Consider the following 18,756-nt stretch of genomic DNA (forward strand, 5'->3'; position numbering starts at 1 on the left):
CTTGAGATTCCCAGGAGGCAGTCTGAATATTGCATTTCTTCAAAAAGTACTCTATTAAGCACACCCTTGAATCTTTTCTCCTATTTGGCCTCCCATGACAAAGTCCAGAATAGAGTACTTTATTCAGGATGCTTGCAAATGTATAAAAACTAATTAATGTAAATGATTTAATGCAATCCAATGCCTAACGATGCAGCTTGAAGCCTGGAAGAGGCCACTGACACTGGTTCCCTTATCCTCCCAGTAAACCAAGGTTACTCAACATCAGCATCGTTCATATTTTTACTCAAATGATGAGCTAGAGTGCCAGAAACAAATCTCTGCTTTTCCAATATTAATGCACAAACAGAGCATCTTTTAATGCAGCTGCAAGGCCAAAATTTGCCTGGCATACACTAATGTTTACTATTTCTTATGGAAAATGCCACAGGCTTAGGCAGTGGTACAGGGTTGAAGCAACTCGTGCAGGGGAAAGCATACAGAATCAAGTTCCAATGATCTTTGGATAGAAAATGAAAGCATGACTCTGATCCCATCCCCCACATCCATTACACTAGAAAACTTAATTTCAAAAATAAGGAAAATGGATCTGATGTCAATCAATACAAGTCTTTCTCTGGGTTTAGTGCAAGGTATCAACAGACTAGAACATAGAACATTACAGGCCCTTTGGGCCCATGATGTTTCCTAACCTACCTTCTTCAATGTGCTTTGTCACATTCTCAAATAATTCTATAAGACTTTAAGACATAGAAGCAGAATTTGGTCATTCAGCTCATCAAGTCTGCTCCACCATTTCATCATGGCTGATTTATTATCCTTCTCAGCTCCATTCTTCGGCCTTCTCCTCATAATCTTTGACACCCTGGTTAATCAAGAGCCTATCAACTTTTGCTTTAAACCGTTCGTGGCAATGAATTCCACAGATTCACCACCCTCTGGCGAAAGAAATTCCTCCTCATCTCTGCTACAGCTGGCGTCCCTCTATTCTGAGGCTGTGCCCTCTAGTTGTGGGCACATGGCTAAGTGGTTAAGGCATTCAACTAGCGATCTGAAGGTCGTGAATTCGAGCCCCAGCCGAGGCAGTGTGTTGTGTCTTTAAGCAAGGCACTTAATCACACAGTGCTCTGCGATGACACTGGTGCCAAGCTGTATGGGTCCTAATGCCCTTCCCTTGGACAACATCGGTGTCGTGGAGAGGGGAGACTTGCAGCATGGGCAACTGCCGGTCTTCCATACAACCTTGCCCAGGCCTGTGCCCTGGCGAGTGAAGACTTTCCAGGCGCAGATCCATGGTCTCACAAGACTAACGGATGCCCTCTGGTCCTAGACTCACCCACTACTGGAAACATCCTCGCTACGTTCACTCTGTCTAGGCCTTTTGACATTCAACAGGTTTCAATGTGATCCTCCCTCATTCTTCTAAGCTTCAGCGGGTACATTTAAGAGACATTGGTGCATGGATAGGTAAGGTTTAGATGAATAAGGATCAAACACAGGCAAATGGGACCAGCTCAGGTAGATAACTTGGTTGCACAGATGGGTCTGCTTCCATGCTATGTAACTTCAGGACTCCTTAACATATTTTTCGTTGACAGCTCAAGTTGCAAGAATAAATGTACAAAAGCAGCATACAATCTGGGCACATCCTGATGTAGTATACTGAACCCATCAGTGAAATAAGCCTAGAGTGCCTTCAAGCCAGTCAATGGTTTGGTATAGATACTTTATATAGCATAGAGTACACTATGAGAGGATCATAAAACGGACCCAAACATAAATTCATGAGCCATGCATAACATTCATTCAGGCTTGGGAAGCATAAGCTACCCCTCACAAGCACACGATAACTGTCACTAATGAGAGTAAGCTTCTTCAACTGCTCATAAATTCTGTCTCTAAGAATTGTCTGTGATAAATCCCCCCCGCCCACTGAAGCGAGTCTCAGTGGTCTATAGTTGTCAGGGTTACCCCCACTCCCTTTCACAAACACGATGATATCTGAAGTCCTTTTTTGACAGCAACGATCATCTGTTTTCGCATCACATGTGGTCGGCCTACTCTGCAATTCTGTGGTAAACTTTAATAATACTCAAACCAAAACCACAAATCATCCCAAATCTCAATAATTAAACAAAGTGGGCATAAAAGCTGAAACATATCATTATCACAAAGATTCAATTTTGTTTTATAATTATTTTTCCTTTCCCAGACCTCTGCTGAAAACAAATCGTAACACCTTTTATTTAATAGAAGCCTGTCAAATTTCAAAGCCCTTCTTCAATGTATTAATATATGGGCAATATTTCAATAACATTAGAAAGCATTAGTAACAAATTCCTCCAATACCTCCCCACTCGGATGTCTCCTGTACAGTTCCATCACTCTGCAAAATATTTCAGTTCCTTTCCATTTTGTTCTCTTGTACTTTTTACAGTTTCACTACTATTCCATCGATAACTCCATACATCTTTTTACAAGTTAACATCCCTTCCTTGCTAAACCCAGTGAAATCAAACATCATTTGGAGCAAGCTGTTGATGTTCAGTTAACATCTTTATATACTTATAGGCCTAAACTTCTCTCAGCCTTGAACATATTCAATGTCCCAGATTCATAGCACTCTGGAGGAGAGAATTCCAAAGATTCAGAAACCTTATAAATTCATTTTAATCTCATTATTAAGTGGACAACCCCTTATCCTAAAGGTTTGCCCCACGTTTTAGACTGTCCAAGACAGAAAACATCTATTCTGTCCGTCTCTTCACCCTCAGGATCTTAAAATCTTCCATTATATTACCAGACATCCCACCTCTCCCGGAAGTTCCGGGAGTCTCCCGCAAATTAATAGTGGCTCTCTGATGCCCACAAATTATAGAAAAGTCCTGGAAATTGATTTTTTTGAGAGCGAGCATGAGAGAGCGCGCGAGAGACAGCGAGCGCAAGAGCAAGAAAACAAGCTCGAGAGAGTCAGCGCGAGCGAGAAAGAGCGAGAGCAAGAGCGAGAGAGTGAAAGAGCGAGAAAGCGAGCACGAGTGAGCGTGTCGAGAGAGCGCGAGAGCGAGACAGCGCCCGCGAGAGAAAGCAAGCACGAGAGAGCGAGAAAGCAAGTGCGAGAGAGCGAGAGCAAGAAAACAAGTGCGAGAGAGCGAGAGCAAGAGATAGAGTGAGAGAGCGAGAAAGCGAGCGCGACGAGAGAACGCGAGGGAGACAGCGCGTGCGAGAGCGAGAAAGCAAGCGCAAGAGAGCAAGAGCGAGAAAGCCAGCACGAGAGCAAGAGCTAGAGTGAGAGCGAGAAAGCGAGCGTGACGAGAGAGCGCGAGAGGGAGACAGCACGCGTGTGAGAGAGCGAGAGAGCATGCGCGAGAGAGAGCGAGAGCAAGAACAAGAGAGCTCCAAAAAAAGTCAGAGTTGCAGAGTGTTCCAAAAAAAGAAAATATAAAACGTACGTCACCCCAGACTACCCTAAAGTGTACCCCTGCCTAATAGGGGTCAAAAATAATGACAGTGTTGCTCGCTGCACTGTTTGCAACAGTGACTTTTCTATTGCCCATGGTGGGTTAAGACTGTAAAAGACATGTTGAGGTGAGTTTAACAGGTGTCATTTGTTCATTAGCATAGCTAACGCTGCTCAAGATTTGCAGCAACTGCAGAATCACAGGCCTATTATTTCAGCCCACTCCTACCCCAATGAACTCATGACTGCATAGCTTGACTCCATTTTAACCCCCTTGGTTCAGTCCCTTCCCACATCCATGACACTTCACATGCTCTCGATATCCAGTCACTATACACCTCAGAGACCCAGTTCACTTCTATTCCCCCCCATCAAGAAGGCATTAAAGCTATCTACTTCTTTTTTTCGCAACAAATTCCTCTCCACCACCACACTCTTCTGTCTGGAAAAACTGGTCCTCACCCTCAACAATTTATCTAGCTCCTCCCACTTTCTCCAAACTCAAGGTGGAGCCATGGGCCCCGGCTACGCCTGTCTTTTCATTGGCTACATGGAACAGTCCGTGTTCCAAGCTTTGCATGGTAACTCTTCCTGTGCTCACTGATGACTGCATTTGCACCTCTTCATGCACTCATCTGAGCTCGTCAATTTAATCAGCTTTGCCTCCATCTTTCATCTTGCTCTTAATTTCACTTGGTCCATTTCTCACCCTGCTCACCCCTTTTTACTCTCTCTGTCTCCACCTCTGGAGACAAACTGTCTAGCAATACATTTTATAAACTTACAAATCCCCAACTCTATCTTGATTATACCTCTTCCCACCCTGTCTCCTGTAAGTATGCCATTCCCTTTTCTCAGTTCCTTAGCCTCCTCTGCATCTGTTCCTAGGATGAGGCTTCCCTTTCCAGGACAACAAAGCTGTCCTCTTTCTTTAAAGAATGGGATTTCCCTTCTTCCACCATAGATGCCGCCCTCACCCACATCTCTTGCATTTCCCAGACATCAAAGCTCACATCTTCACACCACCTTAACAAGGATAGAGTTCCTTTTGTCCTCTATCACCCCATGAGCTTCTGCATCCAACACATCATTCATTGCAACTTCCACCGTCTTTAACAAGACCTGCAACCAAATACCTCTTTAACTAATCCCCACAACAGTCTCCACTTTCTGCAGGGACCACTCTCTCCATGATTCCCTTGTTCATTCATCGCTCACCACTAATCTCCACCCTGGAATTTACCCCTGAAAGTGACCAAGTGTTAAATCTGCCCATTCACCACCTCCCTCACCTCTATTCAGGGCCCCAAACAGCCCTTCCAGGTGAGACAACACTTCACCTACAAACCCATTGGGGTCGTCGACTGTATCCAGTGCTCCCGATGTGGCCACCTCTACATTGGTGAGACCCAACGTAGATTGGGGGACCGCTTTGTTGAGCATCTCCGCTCCATTTCTGACTACCCCCCACCCACCCAAATGCGAAGTCGTAAATCCTATTCGCCTCTACACTTGACAGCACACATTGGCTCTCACCTGAGCTATACCTGGTTATAAAATTCTCAAATATAAAACAGAAAATGCAGGAAACATTTAGCAGGGTTGGCAGAATCCAGAGAAGGAGAAACTGAGTTAAGAATGGTCTCGGTCTGAAATATCGACTGTACTCTTTTCCACAGATGCAGCCTGGCCTGCTGAGTTCCTCCAGCAGTTTGCGTGTGTTACTTGGATTTCCAGCATGTGCAGATTTTCTTCTGTTTATATTAAGAAGAATCTTCATCAGAACATTAACTTACTTTACACAGATGCCTGCTGAACATTTTCAAACTTCTGGCAACTGTAGTTTTTCCAGTTTTCATTTACTTAGAAAATTCTCACCCTGGTTTGCAAATCAATGCATAGTTACCCTCAGTCTCCCCAAGGTTAGCTCCTTTCTCACTACTAAATTTAAAAGGCACTTCATCACTGGTAGCTAAACTCTCAGTAGCCCAAAATCTAGAATTACTCTTTTAGTACAATTCTTAGATGGCATCTGATCCAATATTGCTCTTCTTGGTTTAATATCAAGTTTTAGTTTGATATTGCTCATGTCTGCAGAGAACCTTGGAAAGATTTTACTGCATTAGAAATTGCATGAAGAGACATCTCTCTTATGACATCATTTGTATCAATTTTTAGTCAGTGGTGTTGAATGAATGATTCCAGGTTCCCACTACCAGACACACTAGCCCCAAATAATACAAAAATAGCTTCACGTGGTGAAAATAAATCATCTCATTTCATGATAGAGACTTGTACACCATGATGATCTACAAGTTTGGCTAAGTTAATCACAGAAAGTTATGATACCAGGGTACATCAGACTACAATAGAAATTTATCCCATTATGGCTCGACCATGAGGTAAAAGAAGAGGATGTCTAATCTGAAGAATTACTGTCCTGTCCCACACACTCTCAAAACATGGAGAAATTAAGCAAGTTTTGACCACTTTGTTGATGGCCATTAGTGCTTCAACCTTGTGGAAACTTTAGGATATGAAGCAAACTTCCACCCTTTTGTTTCTGGGATAGAGAATGTGTTTCACCATTTGTATAAACTCAGAGGCATTTAAAGATTTATGCTTTTGGAACTCCTAAACAGGGTAAGGCACAGCCAAATGCAAACACATTACGTCTCACTTCCTGAATGATGGCATTTTGAAAGTAAATTATCCCACCACAACAGTGAAGAAAACCACATTTCTGCCCAATACATCTGCCCTCTCCACAAATTTAAAAGGGTAATGATTCCCTTTTTGGTTCATTTACGTTGCTTTTTACTGAGGCCCATGAAAATTTTACAGTTTGAGGATCTCACTTTATTAACTGGTCAGGTTACTAACAACATTTACAAAAGTTCCAACTGTTCAGCCTGGCACAGGCAAAATACAAACAAGCTAGTTGTTTCCTCCAAAGAAGCAGGTCTACCGAACACACGTTCTCCAGAAATGAGCAACATCTGCAGTTACATGAGACACACACACACACACACACACTAAACAATGAGTCAGGGTATGGCAGGCTTCCACCCTGCCAGACCCTCAAACAACTTTTCCCTTTCCATCAAAAAGTAAGCCACAGCAATCTGTCTAGATTAGAACAACAGAGTGCATCACAATCACCTGAAACACAATTGATATCTACCTACAGATATCACTAAGATTGAAAGAGAAAACTTACAGGGATGTTGCCAGAACTCAAGGACCTGAGTTACAGAGAAAGATTGACTAGGTTAAGAACGAGGAGAGATTTGATAGAGGTATACACAATTATCAGCGGTACAGATAGGGTAAATCCAAGCAGGCTTTCTCCACTGAGGTTGGGTGAGACGAGAACTAAAGGTCATGTGTAAAGGGTGAAACATGAAATGTTTAAGGGGAACACAAGAGGGAACTTCTTCATGAGGGTGGTGAGTGTGGAACGAGCTGCCAGAAGTGGTGGATGTGTGTACAATTTCAACATTTCACAGATATTTGGATAGCTACATGGATGAAGTATAGCGGTCTATGTTCTGGGTGCAGATCATTGCAACTAGGCAAAGTGTTAGTTTGGCATGGACTAGATGGGCCGGTTTCTGCACTGTATGTTCTATGACAATGTAGACGTAGCAAGGAATTTCCTTTTTTAAGTTGCTAAGTCATTTTTACTACACAAAATTATATTTTTGTTGAGAGATACAATGCCAAAAGGGCCTTCAGGCCAAACGGGCCTCACCGCCCAGCAACCAACTTCTTTAACACTAGCCTAATCACAGGACAATTTACAATAACCGATTAACCAGCTAACCAGTGTGTCTTTGGACTGTGGGAGGAAAATGGAGCACCCAGAGGATACTCACGGGGTGATGGGGCAAAAGTACAAACTCCTTACAGGCAGCACAGGAATTGAACTCCAGAATGCCTCCAGCTGTATTAACTATTGTCTTCTCTTCCCTTCAATCTGTTGCATGGATGTATAGACAGAACTGCTGCATTAGAATTTCTGCCATTAGGGCAATGCTACAGAACGGTGGACGCGGGTTCCAGAGAAACTTGGACGGGTACATGGATGGGAGGAGTCTAGAGGGCGATTGTACAGGTGCACGTCGATGGAACTAGGTAGATTAATACACACACGAGATATCTGCAAATACATTATGTATTGGAAATCGGCATGGATTAACTGGGCCTGTTTCTGCGCTGTAGTGTTCCGTGACTCTATTGGATGACCTTTCCACGAGGTGTGAATGGCTAAATGCATTTTAATTAAGAATGAGATGGCCGGTTGTAGAGGCACTGGATTGAGAAGTTAACTACATGGGAGAACAGAGTTACTAACACCCTTGTCTCCGCCATCACAAAGTCGGACCGATTAGATCAAACGGGATTCCAACCTGCCCCCACAACGGCTGCCTCCCATCATATATTCATTCATTCATTGCCCGGGTTGACTACAGTGGTCCAACCCCCAGGGGGATAAACCCTATCTAAACAAGGTGGGGACAGAAAAAACAACACGGAAACTAACCGACGGGACAAAGGGCTGTAAGATGATTAAACAGGATGCATTAAGAGGGAAATTCACACTTGCCGCTTATCAATGCCCACATCTTAATAGAAAAACTATCAAGATATCAATACTGGACTCGTTAACCCCTCAGCTCCCATCCCGATGAACCGTGTACAGCTTCAACCCCCATTTCTTTCCCTCCTCTCCCTCTAATCCGCTCCCGTCCGGCGCAGCAGTGAACAGAACAGCCCTCGCGTCAGAGCAGCTACACTTCAACAGGGTTACACTGTACATACAAGAAGAGAAACTCAACAGCTGATAACGGCTTATAAAACAAATACACCAAACGTACTGACCTCCCGTCTCCTCCCCGGCAGAAGAAGACATCTCAATGAGGGTGTCCTGGCGTTTGTGGTTGTACGGCATCATTTTTCCCCAAACAAATTAGAATGATTACTGTACCGACTGCCTTCCACCCTCCAGCCTAGAATCACTTCACATCCAGCTTTACTTGACGTGTGCCTTAAAGGGAAGGACCCGCCTTCTTTTTTTTAAGTCGGCAGAGTTATGCTGCAGTGGGTAACATCCCAATATGATGAGTTTTCAAGCTGAGGCTGTTTATTCTGTGGAACTATTACCAGCAACTCAACACTTTCAGACCATTTCTGGGACACATTTTGGCAGTTTGTAAAACACTTTGAATTCTAGTCCAGATCGCTAAATGATAATTGTGTACAGTATACAATTTAGAGCAGATCATTCCTTATTTCATTTTTGTATGCTCTTCTAAAAGCAATAGACTTTTAAAGTTTAATTAGAGTAACTAGAAAAAAAATGCCAGCGAAAGCTACATCCTCAATATTCCATTCCCTCTTCAACGCAGCCCTTTCCTGGTTTATTAAAGTTACTCACCCTTGCAGCATCCATCCCATGTCATGGGTGAACAGGAAACCTTGCGGGGCAGAACCAACTGTAATTGTACTGAGTGACAAAGCAGGTTTGAATAGTCAAATGGCTGAACCCTGCGTTGGTGTCTTATTTCCCTCAATTTCCCTCGGAATCAATAAAGTATGTCTATCTATTATCACAGAATCAAGGATTATCACAACACAGAAAGAGACCTCGCATCCCACCTTTCAGTTCTTTATTCTGCACTCCACAGAGTTATTCTGCTTGTCCAGTTTCATAGAGACCCTTTGGAATGGATCTGGAAGACGCTGCCTCAGTTGGTGGTGGAAACAGATATTGTCACAACTTTCACAAAGCATTCAGTTGAACACCTAACTCATCAAGATATAAAAGGCCAAGTGCTGGTAAATTGGTCAGTACAGATGAGTACTTGGTGGTTGATGTGGACGTACTGGGCCAAACATCTTATTTCTGCGACACCATAACTACACCTCTGGACGACTATAACTGGTGATGCAAAGAAATCTTCATGATTCCTTGCAGCACGCTGATGACAGATGTCAGTAAAGAATGCAATAAGCTGTCAAAGTTTCTCAAACCTCATTCATAATGTACTCCTCTTTCATTCATTCTATTTAGATTTTGCAGACTGAAACAACAGACATTTACCTCAGCTTCAGATATTTTTACCAATACAACTTTATTTCTTGAAGCTGTAAACTACAGTATAACAATAAGCCCTTCCTCATGGTAGAGTGCTGATGCAGAAGATGTTATCTAGTTGTTAATACAAAACCATGAGTTCAAATCCCACAACAGCTACTGATAAGTTAAATTCAGTTAATAACGTGGATTTTTTTAATGATTAGCCTTATTTGTCTCATGTGCATTGAGACATTCAGTGAAATGCTTTCTTTTTTGCATCAATGACCAAAACAAGTCCGGGGATGTGCTGGGAGCAGCTCACAAGTGTCACCATGCTTCTGATGCCAAAATAGCATGTCGACGACTTATTAACCCTTTACTCATATGTCTCTGGAATGTGGGAGGAAACTGGAGTACCTGGAGGAAACCCACGTGATCGCAGGGAGAACTTACAAACTCTTTACAGACAACAGTATGAATTGAACCCGGGTTGTTGGCACTGTAAAGCTACTGTGCCACCAATACGTAAGCCCCAATCATGAGTAAAGTCGAACGTGGGAAGTTTATTTAAAGCCAACTTGTTCTCCAATGCTGATATGAACCAATTTGGCCTCTATATGTCTCCTGTCCAATGACCTAGCAAGATAATCCGTTCAAGAGTAATTGGGGATGGGCGATAAAGGGTGGCCTTTCCTTTGTTAACCAAATCCTGAAAATGGATAACATCCAGAGAGTGGTGAGCAGTGAATTAACTTCACTAATTCTGGCTACATGGGAATGAGGACATCAGAGTGAAAGAGGATATAATCAGAACTATTACAGTGTTGTGGCAGGGTGGACATTTGAAAGGAGAAGTTCTGCGAAAGCTTAGATTTGGGAGAAAATCTTAATGAACCTTAAGAGTATGATGGGGATAATTTGCATTAAAAGAAGTGTCAAAGTGAACTTTGGGGACCAAAGGAATGGCATTAATTTTGAAAGGCATCAGGAAAGTCAATATAATTCTGGATCCACTGAAATAGGATCACAAAGTATGAGTTCATGAAACAGTACAGATCAGGGAACAGTTTTATTCTTAGGGATAAAACTAGCTTAGAAAGGACATGAAAGGAAATAGGAAAATCAAGCTGAAGAATGCACTGACTAGAAATGGCAAACATTGGGGGAATAGGAGGATCTTTTTAAACAAAAGAGGTTCTGCTGATGCTGGAAATCCAGAGTAACATACACAAAATTCTGGAGGAATTCAGCAGGCCAGTAGCATAAATGAAAAGGGCTAAAGAGTCTGGTTTCTTTCACTGTCAGTGTACTGGCATCAAAACCTGAACTTCAGAGTGGGAGGTCCCTGGTTTGAATCCAGCTGTTTCCTTGCACAAGTTCCACCCATGCTGAGTTGAGCAACGAGCTAGCAACTCGGCCTCATAAAGCAGACAAACGCAAGGTTACTGCCTGATGCTCCCAACAGCACGGGGAGTATCTATTCAATTCTGGTAGATCCTGTCCCTCTGAATTCCCTTCAGTAACTTCCCCACTACTGACTAACCTGCAATTCCCTGGCTTGTTCTTGTTTAAACAACAAAACACCGGTAGCCATCTTCTGGTCTTCAGGAACTTTTCCAGATGGTAATGATAAAGAAAATATCTGCGCAAGCACCTCCATCATTTCTCCTCCAGCCTCCTACAAAAGTTCAAGGATGCATTCAAACATGCCCTGGATGAATCCACCTTCATGTGTTGTTAGGCTGCAAATACTTTCTCTCAGGTAATGCAAACATCCTCCAAAGTACCACGTTTCATTTATCTCTTGAGTAAACACTGAGAGAAATATTTGGTAAAAATTCCATCCATCTCCTACAACTCAAGACATTGGCAGGCCTATTGATGTCTAATGGGGCCTACTCCCTCCCCAGCCACCTCTTTACTTTCGATATGGTTATAGAAATTCTTGGGATTTTCCTATATACATCAATGGATTCAGTTGTCCACAAATTTCACCCCATCTAGGGTCTTAACACTTTGGGTAGTCTAGTCTAGTTAAAATCTCCCTCTAATACAGCCCTATTATTTTTAAAACTATGAAAAATTTCTCCACACATCTGCTCCAAAATAACTTTTGGGGATCAATAATACAAACCACTGGAGTAGCCTTCCCTTTCTTAAGGCTATAAGACCATAACATATAGGAGCAGAATTAGGCCATCCGGCCCATCATGTCTGCTCTGCCATTCAACCATGGGCTGATCCAATTCTTCCAGTCATCCCCACTCCCCTGCCTTCTCCCCATACCCTTTGATGCCCAGGCTAATCAAGAACCTTAAATACACCCAATGTCTTGGCCTCCACAGCTGCTTGCGGCAACAAATTCCAAATTTACCACCCTCTGACTAAAGTAATTTTTCTGCATCTCTATTCTAAATAGACATCCTTCAATCCTGAAGTCATGCCCTCTTGTCCTAGAATCCCCCACTATGGGAAATAACTTTGCCATATCTAATCTGTTAAGGCCTTTTAACATTTAGAATATTCCTATGAGATCCCCCCCTCATTCTCCTGAACTCCAGGGAATATAGCCCAAGAGCTGCCAGACATTCCTAATATGGTGACCCTTTCATTCCTGGAATCATTCTTGTGAATCTTCTCTGAACCTTCTCCAATGTCAGTATATCCTTTCTAAAACAAGGAGCACAAAACTGCACACAATACCCCAAGTGTGGTCTCACGAGTGTCTTATAGAGCCTTGACATCACATCCCTGCTCTTATATTCTATACCTCTAGAAATGAATGCTAACATTGCATTCACCTTCTTCACCACCGACTCAACCTGGAGGGTAACCTTTGGGGCATCCTGCACAAGGACTCCCAAGTCCCTTTGCATCTCTACATTTTGAATTCTCTCCCCATCTGAATACTGGTCAGCCCGTTTATTTCTTCCACCAAAGTGCATGACCATACACTTTCCAACATTGTATTTCATTTGCCACTTCTTTGCCCATTCCCCTAAACTATCTAAGTCACACTGCAGGCTCTCTGTTTTCTCAACACTACCCGCTCCTCCACCTATCTTTGTATCAAGCTGCAGAAGGTTGTAAATCCAGTCAGCTCCATCTTGGACACTAGCCTACAAAGTACCCAGGACATCTTTAGGGAGCGGTGTCTCAGAAAAGCAGAGTCCCAGGACATGCCCTTTTCTCACTGTTACCATCAGGTAGGAGATACAGAAGCCTGAAGGCACACACTATCAGCGATTCAGGAACAGCTTCTTCCCCTCTGCCATCTGATTCCTAAATGGACATTGAAGCTTTGGACACTACCTCACTTTTTTAATATATTCAGTATTTCTGTTTTTGCATGTTTTTTAAATCTGTTCAATATATGTAATTGATTTACTTGTTTATTTATTATTATTATGTTTTATTTTATTTATTTTTTTCTTTCTCTCTGCTAGATTATGTATTGCATTGAATTGCTGCTGCTAAGTTGACAAATTTCACGTCATATGCCGGTGATATTAAACCTCATTCTGATTCTCATTCTGATTCTCATTCTGAAATCCATTAATCTCATAGTCCAAATCATTGGCATACATATTCTCATTTCTAGTTCTACTCATATGGTCTCACTGGACAATTCCCCAAGAATATCATTTCCAAGTACTGCTGCTATGCCATTACATCAAAAAATAACACTTACCTGCGCGGCCGTCACATCTGTAACAGCAGTATTTCTGGGATATTGAGCTGCCTGTCCCACACTTCTAACAGTCATGTAACTGTTATGTCCATAACGTCCCAGTCCTCAGAGCCAATCCACACTCTGAATATATTTGCCTTACCGATGAAATGTTATACATTGAAATAAATACAGTTTCACCAAGTATTCCTTTCCCTGCCTGTGCTGTGACCCTGGCTATCCTGATTACTAAATTTACATCAATTGGCTGTTGCTTTATCCCATGACTTGCTGCTGCCTAGAATTCCATTGATTTAGCTTAAAACATCCACTGGCAATTTTTCTGTAAGGATACTTATTGGTTTCTCTCTGGTTCAAGTGCAACTTTCTCCTCTCGTACAGGCCATCTCCACTCTCAGTGGTTAAAGAACCTGAATCCTTGCCCCCAGAAACCAGTTCCTTAGCCATGAAGGCACTTGGCCTTTCTGTTTTTGTTCTTGCCAGCATGTGGCAACTGAGACCATTACCCTCCAGTGCCTACTCATTACTTAATCTCCTTTATTCATTCTGCAGAATATCCTAAACTCATCCTTTGTTGAACCTATGTTGTCTGTATCAAGCTGGCTGTTCACCATTCCCCTTGAGAATTTTCGAGAAAAGTCATGAAACCTTTTGTGGGAGTGACGCAGTTTACCAGCTCAGATCTTGAACTTTTAGTGAACCCAAAAGCTTGGCTGCTAGCTCGAAACTTGTTGATTGTGAATTCAAGGCTCAAGATCAAGATTCAAGATTGCGTATGATCGTTCTTCAGTATAGGGGTTTAAAGGAGAAGGAAATGGGTGTTCTTTCAAGAGCAACACCCCATAAAACACACAATAAGCATAGAAAGCACAATAAAAACAAATATAAACACAAAAAAAATGTACAAGAACTGTAAAGTGACAGCATGGAAGATGAAAGGTGCTGAGGGGCTCTGGAGAGGGGTGTATGTAGTAGAGATGGGGTAAAAAAGAGGGTGGAGGTGTTAAGTAGCCTGACGGCTTGCAAAAGTAGCTGTTTTGAGTCTAGCAGTCCTAGCATGAATGCTACATAGCCTTTTCCCCGACAGGAGTGGGACTAACAGTCCACTTGCAGAGTGGGTGGGATCCTTTATGACATAGCCCAAAACGTTGGAGATGAAATTAGTCATTGATAATACCGCATCAAGCCATTTTACACTCCACGTGAGTTTAACGTTACGGGGCACGGAGAGCAAGTTCTCTACGTGCGTCACCCGTTTGAAATAAAGGTTTCATCCCCTTTAAATTTGATTTCAAAGTGCAAGATCACGTCTAGTGCTCCCTCTGCTGGCAGTTCCGACAATAACAGGCTGAATCAACAAATTGCGTTTGGCTGGCGGTGGGAAGAGGACATGTCATGATTCACCATAGTCTCCTAAAATTCCCCAGTTTTTCTTCTGGATTAAACTTCTTCATGACCTAGGAGACAATCACTTAATGTCTTCCACTGCTGGCCAGGCCTGTGCTTACATTTATGAATCTTTACAATCAGCAAATAATGAAATGAGCAGAAAGTGTATCCACCCAAAACATTTTACAAGAACCCACCAGGAATTGAATTAACACAAGGATTAAGTCAGTTGTGACACTGTGATGAATTGTTAGACACAAGTGCTGGTCATAAACCCTGGCTCCTGTGATTACTGTGAAAATACTTAATCAAAACAATTCTCCCTTCAGCATGCAGTGTTGGTGAAGGGAATGGAAAGTCAGGAATGGCAGGGTGTTGGGAAGAGCAGTAGATGTAAGAGGTAGTTATGTAAGTGTTACTGAGACTGTCATATCACATTTATTTCTACTGGCTGTTAAACCTAATGTAAACTCTGATGATGGAAGAGTTCGTGTGAGTCACATGCAAGTTGAACAGCAGTCATTTCCAAGTTACTGTGACTTGTGCAGGTGTTTTAGGGAACATGTTTACTTTCAGCTGTTGAGTGATATCCACACAGTAACATAAACAAATTTACAACATGCCTAGTCTGGTCTTTTTATGCCATCTGGGTTTGCCACATTTGATTTGGTTTTCTGCAAATGTTGACTTCTCTCCATCCAAAGATTCAGAAGATAACATAAGCAAAAGTTGCCCTTCAGACATGAGAGAGCCTATAATGCAGTCACTCTGCTGAGAGGAATTATACACTGGTGCATATTACATCAGCCAATCAAAGGTGAAGCTGAGACCTCAACTGAGCAGATGTGGTTCACATGCAGAAGCCAGACTTCTGTAATGTGACTAATCACATCTTCCCAAAGAAAATACTACCTGAATAATTGCTGTCTGATGAAGCCATTTTGTTAAATATTAGGTTACAAAATCTTTTCATTACTCCATTTATAAATTCCTCACAAGGAAACTTTTGTTAGCCAGAGAATCTTCAAGCTTAACAAAAGAATAGGCCGATTTTGGGATCTGATAAACATGCAAAGCAAAACAAAAGGAAAATTATTTAGTTTAGAAGGACACTTTACTATTGTCAATGATACAGCCCAGTTCTGTTGGTATTTTTGGATTCTGATGCTTTTGTGATCCAAAAGTTCTTCAGAAGTTAAGAAATGAGGCATAAAATTAGTTGTGTACGATCGTTTAATTAAGTGTTAAAAGAGCAAAGAAGACAAAGAGAGAAGAAACAGAGGAAGAGAGGACAAAGAAAGATAAAAACAAAGGAGGTCCGGCCTTCTTATACCAGACTACTAACAAGAGTAAATTCCATTGCTAACATTAACCAATGAAATAGCCTGGTTCGAGTGATGTGACACCTGCCTCTGGAACCAAGATGTTTCCAGAAAAATACAGATGCAACTGGAACCACTGAAAAAGCTCACTGAACAATCCCCTATATATGATGGCGGGGCGGACTTAGGTCTCTACCAAAGGAGGTGTAAGCCGCTCCTTCTCTCTGCTAGTCTGCAAGATGTAGCACCAGCTTTTCCCCCCCACCCCCAATCAGGTTCATGTGAAACCATGGGAGCAGGTAGTGGATGGTCGTATGAGCAGTTGGTGCATATCACAAATTCCTGGTTATGCGACCACTGATGCTAGGCAGACTGTCTCTGAGGACTATTTATAATGGCCAGGGTCACCCGTTTTGTAAAGATGAGTGCCCAGAAGAAGGCAAAGGCAAACCACTTCTGTAGAAAAAATTGCCAAGAACAATCATGGCCATGGATGGAGAAAAGAATAAGAAGAAACAACCGTGAACATTATCAGATTATCAACTATCAAATTAAAGACAGTTGGAAGACCATGATTGGCCATGCAATATGACACGGCACATAATAATGATGATGATAGGTGGTTATATGAAAGTACAAACTACAAAATTAAACTACAAGAAAATAACAATTCTAGCGCCCAATCCAACGGTATCCACAGCTTGTTAAAAAGTCAGCAGTATCCTGCCAGACTTTTCCACTTGCCTCTTGCAATGCCACTCACACTGCACAATGGGAGGCAGCCGTTTGGAAAGTGTCCCCATGCCTGACATGAGGCTCCTCTGACTTGTCCTCACTTCTTCCATGTGGAACGTGGGACTGAAGTGCTGCCAGAAACTGAGGAACAGCCACTGTGGTATCATTTCCGTATTTAAATAGCAAACAAATGTATCTGCTAATGCAAATCTCGACATATAGATGAGATTTATTCCCTTGCAAATCTATTGAGTCACCTGCTGGTATTTCACAAAGCATGGATAATCTAAAAACTGGAAACTAGAGTGGCTGTGATCAATCAGTGATCAGAGGCCATGAGAGAGAGAAAAAAAAACAGCTTCACAATAAACCTGATGCCTGCCAGGTAGTGTAGGATTTAAAGTATTAAGGGAATGGCAGGTGGACTTTGTTTGAACAGGACTGACACAAGGAAATAACCTGGACTACAGAGATTTAAATTACAAAGATACTGTTCATGGTTTTAGGATAAATAAAAACTGAATTAAGCATGACGTTCATAAAAATAAGAAACATTGGCCAATTTTCACCTATGGAATCATTTTACATGACATCTATCCAGTGTAAAAGGTAGAATACATCATCAAAATATTCTGAGGAGCTTTGGAAGGACATTATCAAATAAAAATTGAGCTGTATAAGATATCCAGCTTAAATAAGTCCCTTCAACCACTACCCTCTGTCTTGTGTGCACAGGTCAGTTCGGAATCCAAACAGCCAACTTGCTGCGTACCCCATGCATCTTAATCTTCCGCATTAGCCTCTCATGTGGGACTTTATCAAACACCTTACTAAAATCCATGTAGACAACATCCACTGACCTACCCTCATCAATTTCTCTCGTCACCTTGTAAAAACTCAATCATGGTTGCAAGACATGACCTGCCCTGCACAAAGTCTCCCTAAATAGGTCATGGGTTTCCAAATGCTCATATATCCTAACCCTAAGAGTTTTCTCCAGCAATTTCCCAACAATTGGCAGGAGACTTAACAGTCTATAGTTCCCAGGATTTTCCCTTGTTCGCTTCTTAAATAGAGGTTCAACATTAGGCATGTACCATTCCTCTGGGACCTCACCTGTGGCTAGAATAGACATGAAGATACAGGTTAAGGCCCAGCAATTTCATTCTTTGTCTCCTTCAGTAACCTGGGGTAAATCCCATCAGATGCTGGGGACTTATCCACCTTTACACTCATTAGGAGACCCTACACGTCCTCCTCCTTGACCTCTAAATGCCCTAGTGTATTTATACACACAGCACTAATCTCCTGGTCCTCCATTTCCTTTCCCTTGGTAAATACTAAAACAAAATACTCATTAAGTTACCTCACCCATGTTCTCCGCATCCAAGCAAATGTTTCCCCCTTTATCCTTGAGTGAACCATCATTATTACTCATCTATACAGTAACACAAGTTTTGGTCTTTCACAGGTGTGTCTTTTGTCCTATCCATCCCACCCACTACCTTATTGCAACTTGAAGATTCATTTTTATCTGTCTTTACCAGCTTTGATGATGATTCTTTGACCTGAAACATTAGCTCTGTTTCTCTATTAACAAATGCCGCCTGACCTACTGAGTATTTGCAATAATATATACCTTTATCTCAGCTAAACTAATAGGACGATGTGGGCAGACAAAATGAAAAAGGAAATACAAGATAACAAACGCAAGTGAGAATGAACACTTTAAATCTTAGAGAGGATGAAGTTATATATGTGACCTTTTACAATATACATTCAATGGTCACTTTATTTGGTACCTCCTGTACCTAATAAAATAGCCACCGAATGTATGTTCGTGGTCTTCTGCTGCTGTAGCCCATTCAATTCAAGGTTTGATGTGTTGTGTGTTCAGAGAGCTCTTCTGCACATCACTGTTGTAACATGTGGTTATTTGAGTTACTGTTGCCTTACAGTCAGCTTGAACCAGTCTGGCCATTCTCCTCTGACCTCTCTCATTAACAAGGATTTTTTTGCCCATAGAACTGATGCACATTTCATGCTTTTTGTTTTCGCATCATTCTCTGAAAACTCTAGA

The 18,756-nt window shown here is 42.0% G+C and overlaps 1 protein-coding gene across 5 annotated transcripts in view; it reads right to left on the reverse strand.

The window, feature by feature from the left end:
- ano5a (anoctamin 5a) overlaps positions 1-13,292 on the reverse strand; it is a 196,659-nt gene extending 183,367 nt beyond the window's left edge. For 4 of the 5 annotated variants that reach the window (XM_072272735.1, XM_072272733.1, XM_072272734.1 and 1 more), the window contains exon 1: positions 8,342-8,496. In XM_072272735.1, coding sequence (XP_072128836.1) covers positions 8,342-8,414 — 73 coding nt within the window. In that variant the 5' untranslated portion in view covers positions 8,415-8,496. Of the gene's footprint in view, positions 1-8,341; positions 8,497-13,230 lie in introns of those variants that run through there. The other variant, XM_072272736.1, reaches the window with a different exon arrangement.
- Between the last annotated feature and the right edge of the window lie 5,464 nt (positions 13,293-18,756).

This window comes from Mobula birostris, chromosome 11, assembly GCF_030028105.1.
Source record: "Mobula birostris isolate sMobBir1 chromosome 11, sMobBir1.hap1, whole genome shotgun sequence".
In the NCBI taxonomy this organism is placed as follows: domain Eukaryota; kingdom Metazoa; phylum Chordata; class Chondrichthyes; order Myliobatiformes; family Myliobatidae; genus Mobula; species Mobula birostris.